General features: G+C 36.4%; 1 protein-coding gene across 1 annotated transcript; it reads right to left on the bottom strand.

Moving 5' to 3' along the window:
- Window positions 1-1,482: 1,482 nt before the first annotated feature.
- Window positions 1,483-23,073, bottom strand: LOC117914073 (pyruvate kinase isozyme A, chloroplastic). Its single transcript, XM_034829256.1, has 6 exons — window positions 22,287-23,073; window positions 17,932-18,022; window positions 17,596-17,789; window positions 13,414-13,535; window positions 3,354-3,832; window positions 1,483-2,236 (listed from the first exon to the last, which is right to left on the bottom strand). Exons 1-6 carry the CDS (start codon window positions 22,857-22,859, stop codon window positions 1,935-1,937), a joined length of 1,761 nt encoding a protein of 586 aa, XP_034685147.1. The 5' UTR covers window positions 22,860-23,073; the 3' UTR covers window positions 1,483-1,934.
- Between the last annotated feature and the right edge of the window lie 2,281 nt (window positions 23,074-25,354).

Below are 25,354 nucleotides of genomic sequence, written 5' to 3'. Positions count from 1 at the left end.
TGTGGATGATCCAACGGTCAATTAACGGTCATATCGACACGTAGGTTGATGGGGGACTTTGAAAATGAAGTAGGATGTCAACTGAAATTGAAGGGTATGTTATTTCAAAGTCACCGAATAGTTGCGTAGGCTTTGGAGTCACTCTACAAAGCCCTTTTTCTTTTCTTTGAAATTGGATTGGGGAGGTGGGGTATGATCGAGGGTCCACTCAATTATCAAAAATTCAAGTGTTGTCGTAGTTTGAGGCCCACCTTGTGGGTTCTTCTGGAGAAAGCCAGTGTGTATGGTTATGAGTCACTGCTCTCCTATTTATGGCCAATCTATTATTTCTCAAGTCAAAGTGAATTGCCTTTATCCTTTTTATCTTTTTTTTTTACAGGAATATAGTGCCCAAGTGGCCAGGCCTCCAAAAGCACCATATACTTTGTACATGTATAGTGCAGGTAGATAAGGAATGGGGAGCAACATTTTAAATGTCTAAATCCTTCTTGATGATGAAGTTTTCCCAAATGCCCCCCAACCACCTTCCCAAATGACTTAAAAAGAGATTTTGGTCAATTTGTTGATGTTAATTTTCTACAGACATGCCATCTGAAATTCAGAAAAATGATTTCTTCTAATTTATTATTCTGGGGTGATTTTAATTTCAAGTAATTGCCTCTTAACTCTGAATGTGAAATGTATATGTAATTTCACCAGATGTATGGGAGCTTGCAAAAGAAGATAAAGAGGGAATTGTAGCCGTTGATTTGCGAGTCTTTGATTTAAAGTTGAGAGGTAATGATTATATTCCGAAAAGAAAGGAACAAGTAAAGAAGGAACAAAAGGAGAAGCTTCCCTTTGAAGTTGTGAGATGTGAATGGAAGTTTGAACAGCTCCAAAATCTTCTCAAAGTTAGAGGCGCACAGACCTGCAACACTGCACCTTGGCATTCGGCATCTCCCATGCCAAGATACCCTCTGCTCCTTCAGGAGAAATCATCACATGATCCAGGAGGAAATGCACTTATTTCTCCCAATTTTTCTGCCCAAAGGGCCATGCCTCTGGGCATGGTTTCAGTCTGCAGGGTAGATGGGGAAACCTCTAAAATCAAGAATAATTTACTGGGTTTCTGGATTCAATGTCATCAGATGTACCAGATATTGGGCTTTTGAGGGCATGCCCCCAATCCAATAGATTAAATAGAAAAACACAAATATATAGATATACGAGTCATATGACAAATCTACTAAACTTGTCCTCAAAGGAGAAGTCACTGGTCTTCTAGATTGCAGTTCACCTCCTGACCATACCATTTGACCTTAACCAATTTTAACAGAGGGCGCTTATTTTGTCAAACCATCAGCATATTATTTCCTCACATACTGGTCAAATAATTGCAAATTGACCAACGTCTATCACCGAATGGGGATAAACCAGGAGGAGGACCACTAGAATGGATAAGTATGGGTGCCGTGACATGCCTATTATTGTTGACAATGCTACATCCAAAGTTGTCAAAACATAACATTTCTCGCTGGTTGAAGATATAGCAGTACACAGTTACATTATACACGGTGAAGAAAAAACTGACGCGAATGAAAAAATAATAGTGCCGACATTCAGAGGTACATTTTGCAACATATTACTCTTATCTATCTAAGCAAAACCAGTCCCAGGATACATTTGAGATTGCTCACCAATAAACCATCCGTGATGGAGCAGGTCTGGGTGCAGAGTCATCGAAGCAAAGAAGCAAAGAAGCAAAGAAGCAGAGATCAGAAGCAGAGATCCGGAGGTTGAAGGCAGGAAAAGCACAATTGCCCTCGTGATTCTTTTTTCATTTCTAGCAGTACCCAAATTGTTGAACTAATAGCAACATAAGAAAGTTTTCATAGCTAACACAGTCTAGAAGAGGATGGAAACAAGGCTTGCAACCTAAAGAAGATTAATTTTTAGGGAACATTCATGACTTGAATGGACTGCAACATGTCAGACACAGCAATGACAAGGTCACCTGATTTGATCATCCCCCGGGCCTTAAGCAAGGAGAAAGTTCTGTTGAGGTTGCTTTCCATATCATCAGAGAAACTAAGGCGGAAGGGTATAAGGCCCCACTGCAGATTGAGACGCCTCCGCACAGATATCGCGCTTGTAAATGCAAAGATTGGGCAGTCAGGTCGGCAACGTGACAGGAGAGATGCCATATGCCCGGTCTTTGTGTAAACAAAAAGCGCGTCCACCGCTAAATTGTTCGCTGAAATAACAATTCAACCCACATCAATATCCAGAGAAAAAGTGGGAAAAAAGTTCCAACACTAGCATCCAGAAACACCATATCTTCCTTGTAATAGAGGAAAAAAGAGAGTAGCAATAACTAATCATGTAGCATTAGTTATAGATACACCGGCCCAATGGGCCAGCAGTAACAGCTAGAAAACCATTCCTACAGCCCTTTTCTTTTGGGGAGATCCCGGGAGTCTGGGACTACTGTTCAAATTACATTAGCTGCTTAAAAGAGGGTGGAGTTTCTGATTCCAAGGACTCTAAGAGCTTAGTGCCATATTAGGTACTGAAATATGCAACAAAATAGAAAGGTTCAAGCCACAAAAGATTCAAATGAGCCCATCTATGATGCAACTGCCAGATATTAGTTCTCAATAGGAAACAGCATCCATATTCTGAGTAAGTGATGAGGATGAATATTCAAGATATATATCAAGAAAGGGAATTAGTATTAGTTGTAATTAAAGTAGGATTATTATTACTTGGAATTAAATTAGGATTAATATTTGTTGGAGTCTAATTAGGATTAGCTAATTGAGTTATAATATAATTAGAATTTGAGTCATGATAGGTTATTAGAGTCCTAGTAGACTTTGGATGTTATAATTAGAATTAGAATCATAATAGGTTATTAGAGTCCCTAGTAGACTTTGGATTTCTTAGAGAAGCCTATAAATAGGCTAATCAATGTAAATCAAAGGAATGAATTTTTGATGAATAATATTATACTTTCTTTCATTGCAAGGTTGCAACCCTCAATGGTGAGACTCCATTGATTCTCTTCTAGGTGAGACTCCTAGAAGGCCTTAGTGAGACTCTAAGGTTTTCCATCTTTTCTTCATTGTTTCTTCTTTCTCTCTATTTCTTATCTTATAATTTTCCTCTACCATCAAATTTATTCCTTGTTCCTCTCCTTACACCCTAAAAATAAAACCCTAGCCCACCTACCCTTGAGTGTAGGCAACCATCCTAGGGTTGTCCTACATCAGTAAGCTTGTTGATTTGGAGAAGAAAAATACTGCTGGGAAAACACTTATATATTTCCTATCAAATTCGAAGTGGGAAGGGTAGAGCAAAAGAATACTTACCCATCTTGGCAGCTGAATTGCAAATCTGTTCTGATATACTATCTGAGAATGAAGATGCTATATCTGGAAGTTCCATAGCTTCATGACGTTTCTCTTCTCTCCACCACTTCTCAATTCTCACACTGACACTCCTCAGGACGGCCAACGCCTTGTCTGGGAACAAGCCCATGGCTGACTCACCAGAGAGCATTAGAGCATCTGCCCGCTGCCTAACTGCCTCAGAAACATCAGCTACTTCAGCTCTGGTTGGTGTAGGATATTCAATCATGGATTCAAGTAGCTGTGAGGCAACAATGACAGGTTTATTTAGATGCCTGCACTGCTGAACAATCCTTTGCTGAGCAGATGGGACCTGCTCCAATGGGATCTGAGCACCCAGATCTCCTCTTGCTACCATAGCTCCATCTGACGCTTGAATGATCTCTTCCAAGTTCTTTAATGAGTCAATGCTCTCTATTTTTGCAATAACAGCAATGTCACTGCATCATCACATCAAAATAAACTCCATTCAAAATTAAGAAAACACAACCTGGAAGTTCATAAAAAGATGATGCATGTGAACCCTACTGGAAACAAAATGAGCTATGAAAATGCAATACATGCAAGAAAGGGGATGATGCTCAAGCCGGTAACTCAACTCTAGGTAGCATATCTTTTTTTTGGTATAACAAGAAATACTTATTGGTAGTAACTCAAAGCTAAATTGCAAATATTGCTAAATTTTTTAAATAGTTAACTACTGATCCTATAATAACACAATTTTTTTCCTAGGCAAAAATAATATATATTAACAGTGCCTAACAAAAGGGTGCACAAAAGCATACACAGTGTATTCAAAGGCACCACCAAAAGGCCAATCAAAGCAAAGGGATAAAAAAAAAAAAACAATTCTCTCACCTTACTTAGAGTTCAATCAATCAATAAAGTCCATCACATAACAAAAAGCAATCTCCTAAGCACACTCTAATCTACTCCAAAAAACTATACATAAAGGATTATTTGATAGCTTAATCCACTTTTTCATAGTTATCAAGTCTTATATTTTTTTCCTTCCCAATGGTCCAAAATAACAAGGAGGAACAAAGAGATTTAATTGAGAAATTGGAAGATTTTAAGTTCAGCCAAACCATATTATCCTCTATCACTACAAATTGTCAATGTTTACAATCTTCTAAAAAAAGGCCTCCACCCCTTTTAGTTCCCAATCATGGATCTGTCTAGTGAACTTAGGGTTCCAACATCCAACCTCCCCTTCTTGCTCCCACACTTTGGCTAGCCATACACCTTTAGTAATGCTATTAAGGATAATGCAAGGAAAACTACACCCAAGGATTCATCACCACACCACCAATCCATCCAAAACTTCACACTCCACCAATTTCCCACCCTAAAAACCATTCTACTCTTAAAGCTCTCACATCTGATTTTGATAGCCTTCCATACTCCCACCCCATATTCTTCCCTCACTCCTCTAGAGCCCCATCTCCAATGCTATTTTCCGAGCAAAATTTTGTTAAGGATGGACAAACTTCTAATACCCAAGCCCCCACTTCTCTTATCCATTCAAACTATCAATCAATTCATCAAATGCAGATTTCTCTCAAGGGGCCTTCAACCTTAAACTAACCTTCCCTAGGATGACAAAAGGAGACATAAGGTAAATTGGCAAGCTAGAAAGGGTGTTTTGCATCAGAGTCTGCCTTCCTCCTTTAGGTATTGTCTCTTACACTTAACAAATCATTTCTAAAAGCTTTCCTTAATGATTTGAAAAGAGCTCCCAAAGGAAGGCCTAAATATCTAATGGAAATAGTTCCCATGCTACAGCCTAGAACCTTGGCTAGAACTTCCACATTGGCAACTCTCCCAATCGAAATCAATCAACATACTTTTCTCCAAATTGGTGTTTAGGAGTGAGATTGCCTCAAACCACATGAATGTCCAACTTAACTATTCCATTTGCTCCTTTGTGGCATCACAAAGAACAAGAATATCATCAACAAATAACAAGTGGGACCTTCATTCCCTATTCTCTTCCACTAAAAAAGAAAATTGTGATGAAGCTCCCTCCCTTTGCTCTACTTAAGATAATGGAGAGTGCCTACATCAACAAAATGAGAAGATATAGGGACAAAGGATCGCCTTGTTTTCAAGCTTCTAGAACTCTAAAAGAATACTCTATTAGCCAATACAAAGAACCGAGCCATAGAAATACACCATTCAATCCAACTTATCCACTTTTGACTAGATCCCATTTTTTCCAAAACTGATAATAAGAAGTCAACCCAAACCCTTCCTCTTCCCTCCCCTCCTCCACCCCCCTAAAAGAAAAAAAAAATGATCGGTCTGAAATTTCTTAAATCATTTGCACCATTTTTATTTTTTATTTTTTTGGATTAGCATTATAAAAGTGACATTTAAGCTTCTCTCAAAAGATCCTATGATGTAGGACAACCCTAGGATGGTTGCCTACACTCAAGGGTAGGTGGGCTAGGGTTTATTTTTAGGGTGTAAGGAGAGGAACAAGGAATAAACTTTATGGTAGAGAAAATTATAAGATAAGAAATAGAGAGAAAGAAGAAACAATGAAGAAGAGATGGAAAACCTTAGAGTCTCACTAAGGCCTTCTAGGAGTCTCACCTAGAAGAAAATCAATGGAGTCTCACCATTGAGGATTGCAACCTTGCAATGAAAGAAAGTATAATATTATTCATCAAAATTCATTCCTTTGATTTACATTGATTAGCCTATTTATAGGCTTCCCTAAGAAATCCAAAGTCTACTAGGACTCTAATAACCTATTCTACTAGGACTCTAATAACCTATCATGACTCAAATTCTAATTATATTATAACTCAACTAGCTAATCCTAATTAGACTCCAACAAATACCAATCCCTATTTAATTCTAATTAATATTAATCCTACTTAAAGTTTACTTAGGTCTTCCCTTTCTTCCTTGAATAAACTTTAAAAGGAATTCCCCCATCAATTCTCCCCGGCTTGAAAGAACTCGGCTCCGACGAGTTAGATGCTTGATACAATTCATAGAGATCGGGGTTAATCTTCTGAAAATCCGTTGTCGTAATCCATGCATTCTCAGAATGTGGTTTGCCTCGCCATTTCACCAAAAATTTTTGGTATCCACCTTGTCGAGTAGACACAAGTTGATCATCAAGAACATACTCGATCTCAGGACGTGGGCTAAGAGTAGGTGGTAATTGAAGATCCAACTCTTCACTTACATCGTTGTGATGGCCATGGTAGATATACAAATCTTCCACATTAAATATTGGACTAAAATGCAAGTTTGAAGGGAGCTCTAACAAATAAGCATTCTCACCCAACCGCTTTAGTACCCGAAATGGACCCGCTTTCTTAGCTTGAAGCTTTTGATATGTGTTCGGATGAAATCTTTCTGGTCGTAAACGAACCATCACTAGATCACCTTCTTGAAACTGAATATATCTTCGATGTGCATCTGCTGCCTCTTTATAGTTCTCATTGCTGATCTTGATTTTTTCTCGTACCTTTTCATGTATATCTCGTATATGACGTGCAAATGCATCACCATCTTGGCTGGTGCGGACAGAAGTAGGTAATGGTATAAGATCAACAGGTTGCTTAGGTTTCAGCCCATATGCCACTTCAAAAGGTGAGTACCCAGTAGTACGATTAGTGGAACTATTGAAAGCAAATTCGGCTTGTGGTAAGACATTATCCCAATTTCTCAACTGATCTCTCACAATGCATCTCAAAAGATTGCCAAGACTGCGATTGACAACTTCTGTTTGTCCATCAGTTTGAGGATGAAAAGAACTTGAAAATTTTAATTGAGTACCTAGCTTGGCCCACAAGGTTTTCCAAAAATAGCTCATAAACTTGACATCGCGATCAGAAACAATGGATTGTGGTAATCCATGCAATCGAACTACTTCTTTAAAGAATAAGGCAGCAACATAAGAAGCATCCGAAGCCTTCTTACATGGGATAAAATGTGCCATTTTGGAAAATCTATCAACCACAACAAATATAGAATCAAAGCCCCGTTGTGTCCTTGGTAATCCAAGTACAAAATCCATGCTCAAGTCTTCCCAAGGTTTGGAAGGAACTGGTAATGGCGTATATAACCCCGTATTTTGCTTTGAACCTTTTCCTACTTGACATGCTCGACATTGTTTGATAACCTTCCAAACATCCTTCTTTAAACTAGGCCAAAAGAAGCGATCTTCCACCAAAGCAATGGTCTTATCTCGTCCAAAATGTCCACCCATTCCGCCTCCATGAAGTTCCCATATGACATGATCACGTAGAGAAGTCCTTGGTAAGCATAAACGATTTTTATAAAACAAGTACCCTTCTAAAATTTGGAAATCAATACATGTTGCTTTTGAACCACTCAAAAGAGAGGAATAAACATCTCCAAAATCAGCATCATTGTCATAGCAATGCTTCAATTCTTCAAATCCAATTGTAGTGGTTGACATGTTTACTAAGAGAAGGGCCTTCCTGCTAAGGGCATCAGCTACTTTATTTTCAATTCCTGCACAATGCCTTAAATTAAAGGTAAACAGTTGAAGAAAACTACTCCATTTTGCATGTCGAGAGTTAAGCTTCTTTTGAGAATTAAGATATCGCAAGGCTTCATGATCTGAATACAAAACAAACTCCTTGTAACTGAGATAATGTTGCCAATGCCTAATTGCTTGCACCACTGCATAGAATTCAAGATCATATGTGGAGTATTTTTTCTTTGCCCCATTGAGCTTCTCACTAAAGAAAGCCACAGGATGTCCCTCTTGGCTAAGGACTGCTCCAATTCCCACATGGGAAGCATCACAGGCCACCTCAAATACTTTCTCAAAGTCTGGTAGGCATAGGATAGGAGGGTTCACCATCTTGGATTTGATTTCTTCAAATGCCTTGTTGGCTGCCTTGGTCCAAATAAATAAACCAGGTTTCATGCATTCAGTAATTGGGGCCATAATAGAGCTGAAATTTCGAATAAATCGTCGATAGAATGTAGCCATTCCATGGAAGCTTCGCACCTCATGGATATTTGTTGGTACTGGCCAATCAACAATAGCTTTGATCTTCTCCGGATCTGTTTCAACACCCTTAGAAGACACAACAAAGCCAAGAAATACAACACTAGGGCTCATGAAAGTACATTTTTTCAAATTAATGTAAAACTTTTCAGCCCTAAGAGTGCGCATTACTTGCTTCAAGTGTTCCTCATGATCTTCACAAGATCGACTATAGATAAGAATATCATCAAAATAGACAACAACAAACCGTCCAATAAAAGGTTTTAATACCTGCGTCATAATCCGCATGAAGGTACTTGGAGCATTGGTTAGTCCAAACGGCATGACTAACCACTCATACAATCCATCCTTAGTTTTGAAAGATGTCTTCCATTCATCCCCTGGTCTAATACGTATTTGATGATATCCACTTCTTAGATCAATCTTTGAGAAGATTACTGATCCAACCATCATATCTAGCATGTCATCAAGTCTTGGAATTGGAAATCGATACTTGATTGTGATTTTGTTGATTGCACGACTATCCACACACATCCGCCATGATCCATCCTTCTTTGGTGTTAGTAGGGCAGGAACTCCACAAGGACTTAGGCTTTCACGAATAAAGCCTTTAGTAAGTAATTCATCAACTTGCCTTTTCAATTCAGCATGCTCTGTTGGATTCATTCTGTAGGCTGGTAAATTTGGTAATGATGCACCAGGAATCAAATCAATGGCATGTTGTATGTCACGCATAGGAGGGAGTTCATTAGGTAACTCTGCAGGCCACAAGTCAGAAAAGTCATCAAGGATTTTACGTGCGTTTGCTGGATATTCCTTGTCTTGCTCTTTAAATTCTTCCACTTTCCGAGCCATTAAAGCAAAAATAACTTTAGTTTCCTTGCTCTCATTTTCAAATTGACACATAGTAAGTACCTTTTTTGGTTGTGCATTTTCATCTGACTTCTTAATTGGAGGGACTTCTTTCATTGGACGAAGGATCTTCTTACGTCCGTTGTGTATGAGAGCATATGTATTTTCATAGCCGTCATGTTGAACTTTTCTATCAAAGAGCCAAGGTCTTCCAAGTAAAATATGACTTACTTTAATGGGTAAGACCTCACACCATACAGACTCTTCAAAGTCCTTACCAAAAAGGAATGTCACTAAACAACGAAAACTTACCGGGATAGAGGTGTCATTAACCCATGCTACTCTGAATGGATTTGGATGTCTCTCTGTTTTAAGGTTTAGCTTCTCAACAAGTTCTTGTGAAGCTATGTTCAAACTGCTACCTCCATCAATGATCATGGTGCATAATCTCCCTTGGCAAGAAATACGTGTTTGGAAAATGCTAGTACGCCGCCAATCTTCTTCTCCTTTTACTTTTGGAATGGTTAATAAAGGTCGTACTACAAGACTATGTCCTTCTGTCATACCATCATAGTAGTCAAATTCTTCACTAACTTCATCTTCATTGTAGGTCTCTTCTTCCTTTGGGTAACTTTCCAATTCAGATTCTGGTTCTTCAACACAAAAGTGTAAACTTTTGGTTGGGCATACAACAGCATAATGACCATGCCCACCACACTTAAAGCATAAAGGAGTCACGTCTACTTTTCTATCTCCATTACTCGTTGAATTTTGCCCCTTATTACCATTCTTATAAGTCACATTCGAAGTTTGTTGAGTGTTGCCCCCACCATTCACATGATTAGGAGTTCTGAAGTTTGATATGCTTAAAGGTTTGCTTGCTGTCCTGTTGGAGAAAGTGCTCCCAATTTGTGAACTTGGACGCCTGGAAACCCGGAATTTGAGGCCTTCTTCTATTTTGAGGGCTAGTTGATAAACGTCATCTACGGTATAAGTGTGTGCAGCTATCATCTCAAGTTGAATCTCCATTCGAAGTCCAGCTTTGTAGCGGGCTGCAAGTTGAGCATCACTTTCCCGCACTTGATTTCGAATGCTCAATTCATGGAATTCTTCTGTATATTCTTCAACGGACTTGGGACCTTGTTTAAGGGAAAACAATTTTGTATACATAAGTTGTTCATAATCAGTTGGGAGAAAGTGCTCCTTCATCTTCAACTTCATCTCGTCCCATGTGTCAATAGGCGGTTGGCCAGTTCTATGAGCTTGATTCTCAATATTATGCCACCATAGACGTGCTGCTCCTTTCAACTTTGCCTTCACAAAACGAACTTTTCTATTTTCGGGCATTGCATACCAATCAAAGTAATCTTCCATTGACATAATCCAATCAAGAAAAGCTGTTGGATTTAGTTTTCCATAAAATTCAGCAACTTCAAGACGTACCTTTTTTGTCACATCATCATCTAGCTCAAAAAGTTTGGCCCTTCTTTGATTCCCCATCATAAAATTGTCTTGTTCGTCGCGTGATCGATTTGGCGATTGTCTAAATTGATGACTTGCGATCTCCTCTTCAATTGGTCGTTTTTCTTGGCTCTTTTCTAATAACTTCATGATCTCATCAAGTTTGCTATTTAGTTGTATTATAGCATCTTGATGGGATTGTTGTGTGGCTGAAATTTCCTCCAAGCGTATTGTAGCGGCATCTTGATTGCTAGAAGTTTTTTTGGAACTCATGCTTGCATAAGTTGCTCCGCTCCTTAATTGCATATGCCTTCAAGCCAAGAATTTTGGCTCTGATACCAAAATTGATGTAGGACAACCCTAGGATGGTTGCCTACACTCAAGGGTAGGTGGGCTAGGGTTTATTTTTAGGGTGTAAGGAGAGGAACAAGGAATAAACTTTATGGTAGAGAAAATTATAAGATAAGAAATAGAGAGAAAGAAGAAACAATGAAGAAGAGATGGAAAACCTTAGAGTCTCACTAAGGCCTTCTAGGAGTCTCACCTAGAAGAAAATCAATGGAGTCTCACCATTGAGGATTGCAACCTTGCAATGAAAGAAAGTATAATATTATTCATCAAAATTCATTCCTTTGATTTACATTGATTAGCCTATTTATAGGCTTCCCTAAGAAATCCAAAGTCTACTAGGACTCTAATAACCTATTCTACTAGGACTCTAATAACCTATCATGACTCAAATTCTAATTATATTATAACTCAACTAGCTAATCCTAATTAGACTCCAACAAATACCAATCCCTATTTAATTCTAATTAATATTAATCCTACTTAAAGTTTACTTAGGTCTTCCCTTTCTTCCTTGAATAAACTTTAAAAGGCTTTCCCCCATCATCCTAGCTCGTAGAATTCACTAAAAAAGCCCTTTACTTTTCACAAGTTCTCAATTGAATTACCAAAAGGCAAAAGAGAAGTCATCCAACCCTAAGGCTTTATCCCACACAAACTAGAAAGAGTTTAAAAGACCTCCTCAGAAAATGAAGTCTTCAAACACCTTGATCCACCTCTACCCAATGTTTCAAAAATCATTCCACTAATACTCGGTCTCTAATCTACCAACTTAGAAATAAGGCTATGAAAAGTGTTTACCACCCCCTCTTTTATGTTTGCATCCTCAGACAACATTTCACTATTCACCCTTATTTTAGCCAAATTATTCCTCTTCCAATGAGCATTTACCATGTCATGGAAGAACTTCGTAGTTTTATCTCCTTAAAGCCATAATTCTCTTAATTTTTATCTCCACAAAACTTCTTCCATTGCTGCCCATTCACAATACTCCTCCATTGATTGCCTCCTAGCCTCATTCTCCACCCTCGAAAGAACAGTTTCCCTTTCCTTTACATTCAAGAAACCAATATAATTCAGAGCTAAAATTTTATTGGTAGCAATATTCCCAAATACCTCTTTATTCCAAGCTTTTAGATCCTATTTCAGAGCTTTCAACTTGGTTGCCAAGATGTAGCTAGACGAACCCCTTACAGTGTAACTCACCCACTAATTTCTAATCAGGTCTTTGAACTCTTCCTCTTTCAGCCACAATTTTTCAGTGTGATTGAAAACCAGTCTAGGCAAAACACTCGGGTCAAGCTATTGAAATGATTTTTCCATTCTCTGGAAACTAGGAAGCAATTCAGCCTAGTTGATGACTGATACAGTAACACAAAATACAAACTGAAAGAAGATCAACCAAACCAAAACTACCAAACTAAAAAATTTATGGATATAAAGGAGAAGAATGAAAATATTAATCCCTTAATGATAAGAGGTCTACCTATGGGTATTAGAAAAACATCCCTTGTAGGAGAGGAGTGGTAGAGGAGTTCAATATCATCTAGTTTGTTGATTCATATATTCTACTTGGAAGGTAGGACATTTGAGTGGGCTAAAACATGGCTATGCCTCATGAATCATTTGAGAAAATGGTCATGGAGATTTTCAAAGAAGTGCAATGGATGGTGGAGGTGACTGGTATGCTCAAAGCATGAAGATTCTTATGCTTTGGGGTTTCAGGAAGTATCATGAATATTTTTAGCCAGTTCCTGAAGGGATTAAGCTTATGTTGATACAAAAGCTCTTCTTGGTTCAACGGTGAGTATAGAAAGAGAGGCATGGATGGACTTTTGAAGGCCTTCAACGACCCCCTTTTAAGCTAAAAAATGTATTGCCTTTTCAGGTTTGAAGTAAAATAAGGTCCATAGAGCTTATTTATGGCCTTGTTGAAGTTTATGCTCCCTTGATTTAGACCCCGAAGACTTTGTATAGTGTACTAGGGTGATACTCATTTTCGTTAATGAAATAAATTATCTATTAAAAAGCAATGATAAATAATCCATGAAACAATGAGAATATTCTATTATCCTTCTTGTAGTTTTCGTTAAATGCCTTTTGGCTTTTTGTATCACAAAACAAATAAATACATTGGTAAACAAATAAATAAATTATAACTTTATCCTCAAGAAAATGATACTCTCCAAATGGACTCTTCAACTTGTTACTTCAAAAAGATGTAATGGCATATCTTACAATCATTTTCCAAAGTCAAGGGCATTGATACATCATGTCTTCAAAAAGTCCATTAGGAAAGAGAATAACATTGTTTTTATAAAAAAATGAGTGCATGTATGAAACCTATATGCTTACCTATCACGAGATCTTGCAGCAATATAGCTTTTGAGATGCTTAATCACTTCAGCAGACTTGACAAATGATATTGCAATAAAATCAACACCCTCTGCAATCCCAAAATCTATGTCCAGCCAATCCTAAGGAAAGAAAAAGCTTGATTGTTAGCTGTCATTTTAGTGAAACTAAAAAATTTAGATGACTCAAACTGAATTTTGTTGAATTTGATGACCGTGAACTTATTACTTAATTCTTATTTTAAGTACTAAGGTTTGTTTGACAGTTTAACTTTAAAATCTTTTAGAACTATCAAATTTTGCATATTTACCCTTCTTAATATTAAGTAAAGAGCTCATGAGAGAGAAACAAAAGGAAGAAAGAGCTGATCCTTATAGTAGAAAGTTGATAAAAGATGAGATTTTTACACAATAAAGAAACAAAATTATTTTGGATTTAGGAAAAGTGATTTATTTCAACTTATTACTTTAGCTTAATTTTGCTTTTAAGTAGTATCACTAAGTTATTATACTAAATATATTGAACATGTTTAATAACTTAAATTACACTATTAAGTCAAATTAAGTTGATTTACCAAATGCCCCCTTAGGTGGCATTTGTTAAAACTTCATACTTAATATTTAATGACTTAAAATGATATATATTTTATATATATATATGTATATAAGAGATTGTATTAATAAATGCAAAAGACACACAAGAGTACACAAGTTGCATACAAAGAGCGCCAAGCGAAAAAAGAAAAGAGGAAACAAAAAGTACTCCCTTCCTCAACCACAACCCAAACAATTTATGAAATCAACCATATGTGTACAACCTCCACCTATATAAACCCTGATCCATACAAAGAAATGGTTTAGGAATATATTTTTTAGCCTTTGATCAAACAACTCCTCACAATCAAAATATCTCTTATTTCTTTCCTTTCAGATTGTCCAAAAATGCAAGGAGTAGCTCTCCAAAATATGGCTTCTCTCTATAAAAGAACCATACCACCCTAAGAGGGTCTCCTTAACCCACTAAGAAATAATCCACCAAAGACCAAAAATGGAGAACACCAACTACCATAATAATCTCGCCTTGTCACAATGAAAAAGGATATGATCAATGGACTTTCACTCCTCTTTGCACAACGCACACTTGCTGGCCAAAATCCACCCTCTCCTTTGAAGCTGATCCAGAGTCAAAACCTTTCCCCAACAAGCCTCCCAAGAGAAGAAACTCACCTTTGAAGGAATACATGGGTTCCAAACTATCTTTAAAGGGAAAGGGATGGTTCCATCAGTCTCCACCAAAGAGTAAAGCCTTCTTACATAGAAAACTCCTTTGTTATCTCTCTTCGAAACTACTCTATCCTCCTACTCCCTCTTCATTATTGTCCTTGGAGTGTAGTAAGAAAACGCTCCATGACACCCAACTCTCAATCATTTAGGTTTCTAACAAAACCGAAGTTCCAATTCCCTCATTCTCCTCGTTTTTCCCAAAAATCAGCTGCTCATGCCTCTTTAAAATTAGATAAGGCAAACAAGGACGGGAAAGTCCCACATAAGGGCTCCTCACTACACCACATATCATTCCAAAACTTCACCTTGCTCTCATTGCCTACCGCAAAGGAAATCATTGAATTAAAAAGCTCCTATTGCTTCCCAATCTCCTTTCAAACCCCAACCCCATAGGAATCTCTCAGTACACCTGACCTCCATCCCCCTTTCTCCTCCCCAAACTTTCCCTTTATGATTTTCTTCCACAACAAATCTCGTTCATTAGTGAAACACCAACACCACTTACAAAGAAGGGTCTTGTTAAACAACAAAAAAGAACGAACACCTAGCCCTCCTTTTGACTTTGCTTTACAAATGGTAGACCACTTCACTAAATGTATTTTCTTCTCTAAGACCCCTTTTCCCCATAAGAATTCCCTTTGAATCTTCTCTAATCTCAACTTTACAATTCTTGGGATGGTGAACATAGACATAAAATAGATCGATAAATTGGCTTATTGGGAAAATCAACTTAAAACTTATATAGAACTAGGGTTAATTTCACCCATCCCCCTTGAAGTTTGGTAAAAATACACCTAACCACCATTGGTTTCAAATTTCATCGGTTAGTATTATAAGCATCTTTGTGTACTGGCAATTTTGAGTTAAAATTCCCGTTGTGTTTCTCCTAGTTAAATCATTTCAAATCCTCTCTTGGACTCTTGTCATTTCCAAATTGTTCATGATTGAAAATTCCTAGAGGAGATGGTAAATGTTTTTTAGGCAATGAATGATATCAAACATTGGTCAACTAAGTTTTAATCTTTTATCCTTTTGTTGAAAAATGGAGTTTAAGCTTAAAAGTGTCAAATTTTGTGTTTAAAACATTTCAATCAATTTCTAATCAATCAAACTAAAGGGTAACAATTTCTATTGTAACCAAAATTTTTCAATCTTGTCTGATCAAGCAAAATTCAATCACATTTGCGAATCTTCATTATTTTCCAAACGAATCTTGGTCGTTTGATGGCTTTTAAAACCCTAGTATTTAAGCCCTATTTTTAGAAAAGGGGGGAAGCGTTGTGAGAGCTAGATGGCCTCCCTTGAGCTTCAAGTTTCTTACCTATTTTGAGGGTATTTGCTTTGAAAGAAAATTTTATGGGTTTGAGTTGAAAATCATCTTTAAAGTGAGAAAATTTCTTTTAAAACTGGTTGTTTCAACGTAGGTTTCATCCCTACTCTCATACTCATCATATTTGGGGTAAAACCCAAATTTCTTCTTGTATAGATTCAAGAAGAGGCTAAGATCAAGTTTGATGTGGATTCCAAGTGTGCTCCAGAAGAAGAAAGTGGGTAGCTAAAGTTTGAAAGTTCTAGACAAGTGGTCCGAGAGAGAATTGAAGGTTTGGGCTAGGTAAATCCTTGTGCACTCAATTAATTTTCTTCATAGTGGATGTTTTGATCACTTGAGACCTATGGTTTTTTTATTCTCTTCAGAGGTTTTTTTATGTTAAAATTTTGGTGTCAGTGTCTCTTTATCTTTATCTCATCTTTTGATTAGTTTATATTAGCTTATGAAATTTTCATTAATTTATTCTATTGAGTGATTGAGGTTATGAGCTGAAATTAGATCATTTAAGCTTTGAAAGAGAATGAAATATTTTTGTTTTGGTGTTGATGTCAATGGACATATGAAAATGTGAATTTGAGTTGATAAAATGTCTTATATATCTTGGTTGGGGAGTATTGACTCATTTGCATGTGAATTGCATTGACTATATTGTTGGGAAAGTTTTGGTGCATCCATTATTGCTTGTGATTTACTTGCTTGTTAGTAAGATTAAAAAAAATAAAAACAATTGAAAAATCAAGGGAGTCATTAGCATTGGTGAGATACCATCTCAAATTTTTTTAAAACAACTATTCACCCCCTTCTCAGTGTAATCCATAGGTGAGATTCATCTTTAAGTACCCTTATAGATTTATTTCATTTTTAAAATTTATTTTTCAAAGAGATTTTAGGTAGGTATGTTTAACAATTCTCTAAAAAATAAATTTTATTCTCTAAAGAATAAATGTACAAATGAAATACATCTACAAGGGTGTTAATCGACAAAATTTGAAACCAATGGTGACTTGTTGTATTTGTAGTAAACCTCTAGAGGTGTAATGAAATTAATGCAATAAAACTATTAAATTGACATATTTACCCTCATTGGTATTATGTAATAAGGTTATGAGAAAATAAGGGAGGTAGAGACATGGGCAACTAAGTTAAAAGAATATATGAGATTTAGAAAAAGCTAACTATTTTAACCTATTGTTTTAAGTCATTTCTAAATTTAAGTTAATATATTAAATTATTTTACCAAATATATTTAATGTGCTTATTGACTTTCAGTCATTTAGTCATATTCCATCATTAAGTAGATTTATGAAACACCCTCTTATCCAAGTGAAACATTTTCACATTTCAAAAAAGATGTTTACACTAAGAAGATTGCAACTCATTTTTTAAGTTTTATAGCAATTAAGGGAAATTTCTACCAAAAAATTAGGCAAAAGCCTTGATGTTTGCATTATGAAGTTATGACAAATTGTCTTGTGTCCTAATGTAGCTTAACACTAGAACTTTTCACATTTAGCTTTAAGAAATAGATTTCACAATGAAAAATGAAAAGAGAAAAACAGAAGCACCAACCTTAGAAGAAATTGTGGGGAGCATGGCATTACGTTCTCGCACCAAACTCCCATCCCGCCAGAAAGTTAAATTAGCCCTTGGTAGCAGCAGTCCAGGATCAGTACATCGACACTTGACATCTGGACCAATCTTCTCAATCACATCAAACCTCACCATTCCACCATCCACAAGGAGTTCATCACCAACTTTCACATCTGAGTCAGATTAAAGCTCAATTGAGAATTGAATGAACATTAAACATGTGCATCTAAGTATGTTACAACAAACACAAGCATTCATTAGTTTTAGTAAAGAATGTAGCACATTTCAACCAAAAGATGATACTAAGATAATGACCTTCGGCGAAACCATCATAGTTGACGTTGATGGTGCGTTCTGGGCGAGGTGAATCAAAAGCTCGGACACTAAAAGTCCATATCTCACCATCCTGCATAAAAGAAAAAAGAGATATTACTATAGTATGTTCCCTGATTGCACCTCCCTTTATACAATAAGGTGCAAATTGCATTTGTATTAATGTCTTAGCAGAATTTGTTTATAGGCCAAAGGGGAGCAAATGAGACTTGAGCCAACCCCATCCCTCCAAATGAATAATTGCATGACAATAATAAGCAACTTCAATCACTTTCAAAGATCAACAGAACTCTTTTTGTATGGTTAGACAAACGCAAAGGGATGCTATGTTCATTTCAGAAAATGATTCTGGCACAGAGACTAAATTAAGTTGACGTTGAAATTTTTACAGATTTCCAAATAACCTTCTCAACTGAAAATAAAAAACTTTATCTATGTTGAGTGACCATTTATTTAAATGGTTCATTGAATCTGATGAAGAGAAAAGGATAGAAAACTCATACAAGACCCAAGAACTATTTAAATAAATTTCATTGCAATTACTCCATGCACACCATTTTAATCCACGTTGAAGCATCAAAATATCACCATATCACAAAAATGTCTCCATTACAAAAACCCATTTCCAGATAAAAGCACTAGAGAGAAAGCATCTAGTCAAAGTGTAACCATAAAGTATGCTGATTTACAACCTAAACATACACCAATACATCAGACGCTCCTGTACAATTGCCTCTAACGTTGAAACTCCAAACCTTGTACAAGAATGCACTTTATTCTAGAAAAAATTGGCAATAAACAAGTAAAGAAAGAATTTGAAATGAAGGTAACAAGTGAGAAAACTAACTTATATCACCAGATCACTCTGTTAATCTGTACAATTCAAGCCTGAATCACAATTCATGTTAAAATTGCTGACACCACAAGTGAATTGTGAGAATTTGAGGAAATGAGAATGAAATGAAGGTAACAAGTAAGAAAACTAACTTATATCACCAGATCACTCTGTTAATCTGTACAATTCAAGCCAGAATCACAATTCATGTTAAAATTGCTGACACCACAAATGAATTGTGAGAATTTGAGGAAATGAGAACTTGAGATTGTTCCACATATCAGTAAAAAACAAATTGCTCTCCATGGTGAGACACCATAAACAGTCATCCTGAATGTCTAGTACCTATGGCAACTATATCAAACAAGACTTTAATTTGAGGAAATGAGAACTTGAGATGACACAAACCACCAAATTGTACCACAAAACCATAATGCATCTGTTACAAAATTTTTCCAAAGATGAACTCTTCAATCCCACTGCATTTGGAAACATTGGTCTTTAGCTTGTAATTACTGTAGTTAGACATTCTAATAACGTCCAATAGGAATCCCATCTGATTAATACCAGAAGAGTCCAGAAGCATCTAACTTGTACCTTGTAAAAGTATAACCTGAGAAATGTTATTACAGGACATGCTTCAAGTAAAGATCATAATAATGTTCCCTCCTGCACAGACAGAAGACGTTTGCCAGCAAATCTTATGTCAAACAAGGAATAACTACTGCTTTATCACAAACTAGGACTGTTGCTTGAAATCTTATGCCCCAAAATTTTTTTGACCTGTCAAATAGTAGCAATGTAAAAGCTTCAGAGTCCTCTAGAATAAATTGATTCCCAATATCACACGAGGAATTACACTCATTGAAAGGGTCTTTAGCCTAAAAGAGAAACAAAGAAAGCACTTATACCAACCCCTGACTTCACATGATCATATGTACTCCAATTTCAAAGTGTCCAGGGTGTTTGATAGGATGGCTTTCTGCATTCCTTCACTAATGTAGATGAACTACATGTGCAAAAGGTATATATACCTTTTGTTCTCAAATGAATAAACATAGTTTTGATCTTGAAACAATGCACAAAAATACTTAGCCAAAAAACCAACTGCCCAAGTCTCCCAAAGCTTGTTTAAAAGATTTTCACTAATTTGAAAAACTTGGTTGATTCAATTTCATCTATCCATTACCTCAATCACATACCTTAGCCTCTAAGGGCTTTCAACATCTTGAAGTTCTTCATGAGAAAAGTAGTCCGAGAGAGGATTTAGAAGACTAGAGTTGGGAATACACTTAGGAGTTTTTTGACCCAGAATTGTCAATTTAACTAAAGCACTCACAAAGAGCCTGCTTGAGTTCAACAGCAGAATAGGCAAGTCAACCTCCACTTAGTTCTAAACACAATCCAAAAACAAGTTGAATACAAAAAGAAACTCAGGTACATTGAGCTTACGAAAATGAGGGACTAACTTGTAACTGTGAGAACTTTGTTAGGTAACTATAAAAGTGACATTTTCGTCAATAGCCACAGGTGATACTGCAGTCACAACAGAAAATATGTTACATCATTCCATGGGTTTGCTGGGGTGTTTCAGTGCCCTAAAAGTGCTTTCAAAACTCCAAAGAACCTGCTATACTGTTTGGCAATGCACAGGAGTGATTCTGTAAATGGCACACCAGGCTGTTTAAAGAAGCCAATTTTAAGTTCATGTTTGTGTTTAGAGACTGCTTTTTGGTTTCAACAGGCAAATTAACCGTATCTGTTAATAAATAAGGCACCCAACAAAAGCCGATAACCAGTAGATGCCAGCCTAACTCAAAACCAAACTACCTATGAAGTAAAGGATAGATTAATGCCCCCATTAAATAACTGGACAAGTCCTTCACTTTTCCTTCAAAGATTCTTTTATTTCTCCCTTTCCAGATAATCTAAAACAGATATAAAGGAGTCACTCTCCAAACCACCTAATGACTTTCACTAACAAATCTACAATGCCAAACACACAGCAAGTTTTTTAACATAAAAAATCAAGGAGAATACCAAATACCCCAAATTGGAGCCCACTTCTAATGGATTAAAATCTGCTTCACTAACTTCTCTGTGCTCTAAACAAAGTGATATAACACAAATGGGTGAAATGTTCATAACATCATTCCCTTCTTTTCTTTTTTATTTGTTATTTTTTATTATCAGAACATTTACCCTCATGCAGTAAGTCTTTAAACATGCAAAGGAAAAAACAAGACATCCCAAACAGGTGACCCCAAAAACATTAAATTGGAGCCCAATTATAATAGATAAAATATGTTTCACTAACTCTTTCATGCATATTGTGTTCTTTAGCTAAGTGATATAGCACCAGTGGATGTATTAGGCGCTGTCCGGTAACTATTTTCAAAAACAGTTCTAAAAAATGATTTTTAAAAACTGTTATATGTTGTTTATAGAACAAAATCAGTTTGGGAATTTGAGATTTTTAAACTTTTTTTTTAATATTTTTAAATATGTTTCAAAAATAATTTTTATATTTAATGCTTTAATTTTAATCATTCTACATGTCTGTATAATTATTTTTTAAAACGGCCTTCGAAAAACAACTAAAAGATGTTCTCTGAAAACACTTTGTTTTCTATTTTTAAGAACAAAAACAAAAAAAACAGTTTTCTAGTTGTCAAACATGTTTTCCTATTTTTTTTCTAGAGAACAAAAAACTGTTCTTAAAAACAGTTGTCAAACAAGCCCTTAATTTTCATATTGGCAGTTCCTCTTCTTCTCTTCAGCTGGATTATATCAACATCCAACAAACTACAAGAACAAACAGAGAGTGGAAGAAGAGAATGTTCCCTCACAAGTTATTGGGTTTATAAATTAATCCTTTTGAAGGGCATTAAGTTGAAGTTAACAGGGAAGTACATCAGAATCATGTCATATCTGAATTCATATAAATATGCAAGTGAAGGAAGCCTTTAAGGAATATTTCCCATCAAAGCCCATAGAAAATAAACCAACATTATGAGCAGAGAGAGAGCATGCCTGTGCCTTCTTGTCGGCACATACCTTTCTGTGTCCATATATTGTTTCTAATGATTAACAACTCACATCAATCTGACATCTGATCAGTGCCTAGCTTGGTACCGAACACTTACATATCAATTGCATAAAGTTGGTCTTTCACCTTCAACAGTTCAACTTCTATTATCCACCATGCATATTGGATTCAAATCAGGTTGAGTTGAAGTTAATCCCAGTTCAATTGGATAAATTTAGAGTTAGCCACCCAATGAAACATGGTATAGAAAGGTAGAGAAGAAAGTCAATTTGTGCACAAACTCCCAAGAACAAACCAAAAACCACCAAATAATACAACATACTAACCCTAAAAGCAATTGACATTCGCCCAATGAACTTGTATCCTAAAAAAAACTCAGTCGGTCCATCCATTAATTTGTGACAAGTAAGCTCATAGTTATAACCAAACAAGAAGAAAACGAATCCAAAATACCTCAGCTTTGGCTGACGGAGCACCACCAAGTTCCCCCATGTGAATCTCACTCCCCTCAGTGTCCATCATGATCGCAACAGCAAAGCCCTTCTCCTCATTCAATCTCCTCACACGCTCAATAACGCGGCGATGCCACTCACGTGTACCATGGCACATGTTGATACGCGCCACATTCATTCCACCAACTGCGAGCGCCTCCAGCTGCTCGAACCCACACGTGGCTGGGCCAATCGTGCACACAAGCTTCGTCCTCCTCGTGCTTCTGAATCCGTTCTCCTTCAGGTCGGCTTCCGTCACCGCATCCACATCGATCGAGCTCGAATCGGATGGCGGCGGAACATACTCCGGGGATGTCGCCGGAAGAACCCCTCCCTTACCGTTATCGGAGACCAGCACTTTGGAGGGAGAATTCGAATCGAGATCTGAAGACGAGGCCGAGATAGGCCTCCTGACGAACGTAACCGGATACCGCAGATTAGATGGAGGCGGGGAAAGTTTCAAGTAAGAGTGGTTGGGTAAGGAGAGATTCGGCGACCGGGAAGAGGAAACGACGAAATGGAGAGACTGAGACATGGATAAGATTCTTGAATTGGAGGTCTGAGTAGAGCCGATGGCAGTGGTGGCCGGAAATTGTAGGAAGGAAGGAGGAAGAGGGGAAGAAAAATTGAGGATATCGGGAAGTAAGGTTGGGGGGTTTTATTTATGGGGAGGATGAGGGCGGAGGAAGCGAGGGTAATGCAGTAGAGTTTTGAGCTTCGTAGTTGTCGCCCCAAACGGACAGCGAGAAAGTGCGTGGGGACATAATTTTGTATTTGAGTGATACTTTCAGGGTCACACTCCTTACCAGACCGTATATTCGTATCGACTTGTATGCCTAAGTGGAAAAAGGAATTTCCCTGACCAATATTTTTTAAAGGATTAATTTATTAAAAACGACGAAAACAACTCAAATTTGTAAAATTAATCATCCCATTTTTCAACTTAAAATAATCCATTTTTAACATAAATACCCTTTAATATTTTTATTATTTACATGTGTTTAAAAAAAAAATTATTTTTATTATTGAAAAAAAGGATATTTTTATTTAAAATAGATTATTTTTTATGTTGAAAAAAATTGAAAGGTTAATTTTTTAAAATAGAGATGATTTCGGTTATTTTTTAAAAATATGAATTTTCAAAATTATTTCTAAATCTATGGAAACTTTTTTAGGACTCGACCATTGTTTGAATCCTAGGATATTGGGTCACTGTTGAATTTAATGCCAAAATAGCCCTTATAGCAAAATAAAAATCACCTTTGGTCCTTTTCCCAAAACTTTTGTTTAAGTCCTTGCCAATTAAAAGTCATATTATTTAAATTTTTTTATATAAATTGAAACTATATAATGCTTCACAAAAATTTATCTAAGGGATCTAAAAACAAGGCTTTTGAATGTTTATTTTATTTTCAATTTAAAAATCATGAATAATTGTATAAAAATAAATAAATATTCCACCACAATTGTATGTGTGTGTTGAAATAATTAATTGAAGTTCATTCTAAATTTTTTATTACAAAATGTAATTTTTATGAGTTTTATCAAAGTCATAAAATATACCCACCAAATCTTCATACAATGGGATAAATAAATAAATAAATATAATATGCCTCCACTAAAAGAGAACTTGTATTTAACTAGTATGTTCTTCCTCATGGATTGCCTTTATGTAATTATAGCAAGTAACGGATCTACATGTGACATGCGATGGCATGTATATGTAATGGGGTTAGAACTAAATGTGGTAGAGGTAGTAATCTAAGTCGGTGTGGCATGTTTCTACCCCTTTGGATATCTAAGGCTACATTTGATCGAGTAAATGTGGTAGTCTTTCTGATAGAGGTTTAAATTTAGATGTATCATGCATCTAGTTGAGAGTGTAAGAGCTAGTATGTCAATCTCAATCGAGGTAAAAGTTGATGGTGTGGATGCCTCTAGTAGTGTTAAAGTAGATGGTGTTGACATCTATGGGGTAGGGTTAATAACCTAAACTTAGGTCATAGTGGCGCAAATGAGGAAGCGCTAAGGTGCAATAAAAGTGGGTTAATGTATGGGATAAAGGTTGAGTCTAAAGAGGTTCCAATATGTAATAATAATAGGTCTAAAGAGGTGGAGGGTTGTACTCATTGTGGGTTTAAACACATAAGGAACTGTATCTATAATGGTTCTGAAGAGATGGGGGTTGGACTAATACTGGGCCTTAAGAGATGGAGGACTATACTAATACTAGGTTTAAAGAGGTAAGGGTTGTATCGATAGTGACTCTAAAAATATGGAGAATTGTACTAATGGTGAGTCTAAAAATATAAGGGAAATGTACTAATGGTAGGTTTGAGGAGAAGGTGAGTTGATGACTAATATAACTATTTCTCCCTTAAGATGTCCTTCAGCCTTTAATAGGTGGCAATCAAACAACTATCGATTATGCTAGTGGTGTACATTCTCCACGTTACATGTGGGAGGCAATAATATTCTTTAATAACAAACATAACATTAGTAGAGATGTGAAGAACATCAACAATACAAGTGCAACATTCTTCTGGTAGAGTTGTCAAATCCTTAACCTACTTGAGATATAATCAATGTCTAGTACCAATTTCTCACATAAAATGATATATAATAATTTGATCAAATAAATATTGAACACAAAATGTAAATATGCATAACATTAAATAAAGTACAAATTAATAAGTGGGCAAACAAAGCAATAGTTTGGTATCACATAACTCTAACATCATCTATAAATATAATAAAACGCCTTGTGATATGATGGTATCGTGCCATGTAAGGAGCATGGTAGTCCACCTGAGGTGCTACAAGCTCATTAGTGACAATGTGGTCATCCTTAGCATCCTAAAATGTCGTATAGTGTTCATGATGCTATCTCCAATCATGTTGGCCTTGATCATGTTAGTTTATGAAGTGAAAATCACTATCCATGGAGGATTCTTGGGGAATACCCTGACCAAGTCCAAACTATCATAATACATGCTCATGACGATCCAATCAACAATATCAAAAGGTAGA

Source organism: Vitis riparia, chromosome 5 (assembly GCF_004353265.1).
Source record: "Vitis riparia cultivar Riparia Gloire de Montpellier isolate 1030 chromosome 5, EGFV_Vit.rip_1.0, whole genome shotgun sequence".
In the NCBI taxonomy this organism is placed as follows: Eukaryota; Viridiplantae; Streptophyta; class Magnoliopsida; order Vitales; family Vitaceae; genus Vitis; species Vitis riparia.
This window is presented reverse-complemented; position numbering and strand designations above follow the sequence as displayed.

Bases quoted from the DNA above. Each gene is read 5' to 3' on its own strand.
- LOC117914073 (XM_034829256.1), bottom strand. From the start codon at position 22,859: ATGTCTCAGTCTCTCCATTTCGTCGTTTCCTCTTCCCGGTCGCCGAAT. The intron at 18,023-22,286 runs GTATTTTGGATT...TCTTTTATGCAG, and splicing joins CTCCGTCAGCCAAAGCTGAG to GATGGTGAGATATGGACTTT. The intron at 13,536-17,595 runs GTTGGTGCTTCT...TTCTTTCCTTAG, and splicing joins TCCCCACAATTTCTTCTAAG to GATTGGCTGGACATAGATTT.